General features: G+C 31.3%; 1 protein-coding gene across 3 annotated transcripts in view; it reads left to right on the top strand.

Annotated features, from left to right (window-relative positions):
• The window catches only part of LOC106882186 (delta-like protein C), a 19765-nt gene extending 15695 nt beyond the window's left edge, over positions 1-4070 (top strand). For all 3 annotated transcript variants that reach the window (XM_052970253.1, XM_052970252.1, XM_014932773.2), the window contains one exon: positions 2486-4070. In XM_052970253.1, coding sequence (XP_052826213.1) covers positions 2486-2853 — 368 coding nt within the window. In that variant the 3' untranslated portion in view covers positions 2854-4070. The remainder of the gene's footprint in view (positions 1-2485) is intronic.
• Positions 4071-4204: the final 134 nt, after the last annotated feature.

The raw sequence follows: 4204 nt of genomic DNA, 5'->3' as shown, positions 1-4204 counted from the left end.
ATTATTATTATTATTATTATTATTATTATTATTATTATTATTATTATTATTATTTATTTATTTATTCATTATTAGGTAGTATGATTTCTTGTTTGTATTTGTCAGCTTCCTTATATACTGAAAACAGTTTTTTGTTTTGCCCGTGTTTTGTGGCTATTTGTATTAGTTTTCCTTGCTTCTGAAGTAGGTATTTTTGCAGTCCTATGGTGGTTATTTTATAATAGTTTTCCAGCTGTATAAGGCCTCTCCCACCTTCTGATTGTTGTATACATAGCCTTTCTATGTCAGATTTTGGGTGGTGTATCTCAGAGCCTGTCATTATTTTTCATTTTCCTGTCTATTTTCGCTAGTTCATTTAGTGTCCAGTTAAGGATATTATTATTATTATTATTACTATTACTATTATTATTATTATTATTATTATTATTATTATTATTATTATTATTATTATTATTATCATTCAGGTCACTGCCTAGAATTGAACTCGGAATCTTGGGGTTAGTAGCCCGCGCTCTTAACCACTACGCCATATGTCCACGGGCATATGGCGTAGTGATTAATAACAACATCGAAAAATACCTTAAGAATGAGAACCCAGGTTCGAAATTTCCCCAAGACACCTGTTGAAGGCTGGAGGGTACATCAACCGAAATGTTGTGTTAACAACAAACAAGATGAGGAGAAATATCCGTCAAATGTAAATAATGTAAATAATAATAATAATAATAATAATAATAATAATAATAATAATAATAATAATAATAATAATAATTGTGAGTTTATTGATATGTATAACTTTAAGCATAAAAATTACGGCAAGAATATATCTAACGTTGATGATGCTAATATTAATATAAAAAAAACGTATCTATAAAAGATAGAAAGATTAAATCAAGGAATATTATCTCATATAATGCACGATTCGCATCTGACATAGCTACTAATATTCCTCGGAAATTCTTTACGGCACTGAATAAATATTTCCCACTTCCAAGTAAGTATGGTAAATTATTTAATTGCCATAAAGTAAAATTTTCCTATTCACCTACCAGACATTTGTTGAACTTATAGCAGCATATAACAAAAGTAAAATTAGTATCTGAAATTTGGGATAACACCTATAATAACATTGATTATGATACTACGTATAATCCCGTCTTTAGGCCTACTTCTAAGAGCAGAATTAAAGCTAATTCCTTTAACCATAATTACTACATACAAGTGAGAAAATGCCTTTATAATTTGAAAAACAAATTTATCTCTCCTTTGGAAAATCGATGTTTAAAGAAGAATATATCGTATCAGTCTAACGCTATAATGGGGTATTGTACGTATCATTACATATGTTCTGCTACAATTTGAAGATCTAGATTACCTAATTATTCTCTTTTACTTAAGTTCATCAGTTACTATTGTATTGCATGTATGATAGACCATTACTATGTTATGATTATTCTAAAGTCGTTGTAACTATTGAAAGTTCCCTAATGCTACTAGTAAAATATCTTTATGATGAAAGTGTTTTCTACGAGTAGATTTTAAAGTTACAGAATATAAAGGTTAGTGGAAATTAACTTACTAGACAATTAGGTAGTTCCTGAAAACCTGGAATACTTATTATTCCCTAAGATTTTTAGAATATTTATATATATACACACACCCCCCACATATATATATATATATATATATATATATATATATATATATATATATATATATATATACGTTTTGTATATGTAAATATATGTGTATGAACATGTGTACATATACACATAAATATGTATATATACGTATATGTTTATGTATGTATTTATCTCGCGTGTGCAGTTAGTTGTACTACTACTGTATGAGTTAAAGCTCCGCGTAGATTATCGTTATCCAATTAGCTTCAAGTATAATTCTTAGTCTACCACTTTAATTAGCAGTTTTACTAGTTATGATATGGGGGAAATTTAAATAAATACGAATGTAAATTATTAATTTCTACGCATGATATTTGTTTTTGGTTTTAAAAGTTTAGATGCTTCTCCTCTTCATTTTCTAGCAGAAAGAACTCATTTCCTAATTCTATTAAAGTGGGCCAGAATTCATAATATTCGGACGCGAAACAAGTATAATTCAATTATAATTCAATTAATTTATTAGCATATCTGAATACTTCAGTTTTACGAACCAAGGAAATAATTTTTGTGGGATCGATCCACCTAGTAGAAGTAGCAGTCAAAGTTCCCTCAAATCATACTGTACCGTCTAAAATAAACGGTGGAGTAAAACGCATGTAGAATCTGCTGTAAATAAAGATGGGATGGCCAATGCTGGACCATTATTAAACATATTAAGGTAATGTTCCAGCATGGCCGCAATCAAATGACTGAAACAAGTAAAAGAATAAAAGAATAAAATAGATTTGCCGTATTGGGGCTTACTTGGTGCTAAACAACAAGAACGGCGACAACAACTCTTATTTTTGCCTTTTTTCTTGCAGCTATTTCCAACAACATAATTAACGCTGTGGAGAAGAGTCGACGAACAATCTTAGTTCTGTCCCCTGATTATGTGATCAGCGAATGGACACGCATGGAATATCAAATTGCTCACCAGGAAATGCTTAAGAAACGTCAAAAGATCATCCCAATTATATTCCGTGACTTAAATAAACTAGAACTGGACAAAAACCTTTCTTACATCCTCAAGTCAATCACCTATTTGGAATGGCCAGGGTCCAATGAAGAAGATAGGTGCAAACTTGAGAAATTCTGGGGAAAATTACGCTTAACGATGCCGAAAAAGCGAGAATTGCTTATTGAAGATGGCAAAAACACTCAAAAAGATAATTCAACCACTGTACTGTAGGGTATATACATGCATATGAATGTGTGTATGTATATATTTGCATCTACCATGCATGTATGTACGTCTGTGTGTATTAATCTTTCTTTTCATGTCATAGTATACATAAAGAACCAATTCAACAGGAACAGTTTTCTGCTTTCTTTGATGTTGTCAACCTACACACGAACATACACTATGACTAAAGAATAACTGCAATTCAGTACTGACTGGACACACACCAACCTGAACTGCTGAACGCATAAAAAAAGACATTGACATCAAATTCATTCTACAGAGCAATTCTTTTGCCTGTATGCTGATCCATTGATCAGCGTACAGGCAAATATGAGGAACAGCAATGGGTACGAAGGTAGCCTCTACATATGCCAATTTAGTCATGGGATTCCATGAACTTAAGCTTTACAACCATTCCCTTCTTCTATTCGGAGATACATTTCATACACAACTTAAAAATACCTGGAAAGGATACTTGGATGATTGCTGTATCTAATGACAGGATAATCTTGATATACTTACAGAATTCAAAAATTTGCTGATCAACCTAAGCAACAACATCTAATTCATAATGGAGTTTAACTCTAAGGAACTTGCCTTTCTAGATATCGCAATCACCAGCGCGGATGACAAAATAGAAACGGATAAGTTCTATAAAACCATGGACTCCAAGCAGTACCTTCTGTTGACATTATATCACCCACAACACACAAAATTGGGCATTCCCTTTAACCTACCAAAACAAATATGTACAATAGTACCAGACCCACCCACTTATTTCATAAAATATATACATACAGCTAACCATTTCCTGGATAAAAAAGAAATAAAAATTGTTTTGACACAATAATATTTCCTTCCACAGAACAGCATACCCACCAAAACAACAAAACAAAACACGCATGCACTTGCACACACAGCTGACCATATCCTGAATAGAAACTTGCAATTCAATTGAGAAGAAAACTTTTCTACTCAATAAAATTCTTCAACCCCATTGAAGACCCCTAGATAGATAACATGTATAAGAAGAAATTCTAAGCTGAAATTTCATACATTTTTTTGGGTATGCAAGAAATATGAGAACAAAATATTTTTTTCTTATGCCCTAATTTTTGAATTCCAGTTCTTAATATTTGATAAGATGAACGTACACATTGAAACCGTTTATATTTCATAAAAAGTCATTCTATGTAACAAATATGAAGCAATCTTTAAACATACTTTCATGTTTCGCTTTTACTTTTCAACTATAACTTTTGATTTGTATGGATTCTTAATACCTTTTTCAACTATATGTATACATAAACATATATATATAGGTGTGTGTGTGTGTGTGTGTGTGTGTGTGTGTGTG

This window comes from Octopus bimaculoides, chromosome 8 (genome assembly GCF_001194135.2).
Source record: "Octopus bimaculoides isolate UCB-OBI-ISO-001 chromosome 8, ASM119413v2, whole genome shotgun sequence".
NCBI lineage: Eukaryota > Metazoa > Mollusca > Cephalopoda > Octopoda > Octopodidae > Octopus > Octopus bimaculoides.
The sequence above is the reverse complement of the archived record's forward strand: the minus strand, read 5'-3'. Positions and strand labels throughout refer to the sequence as shown.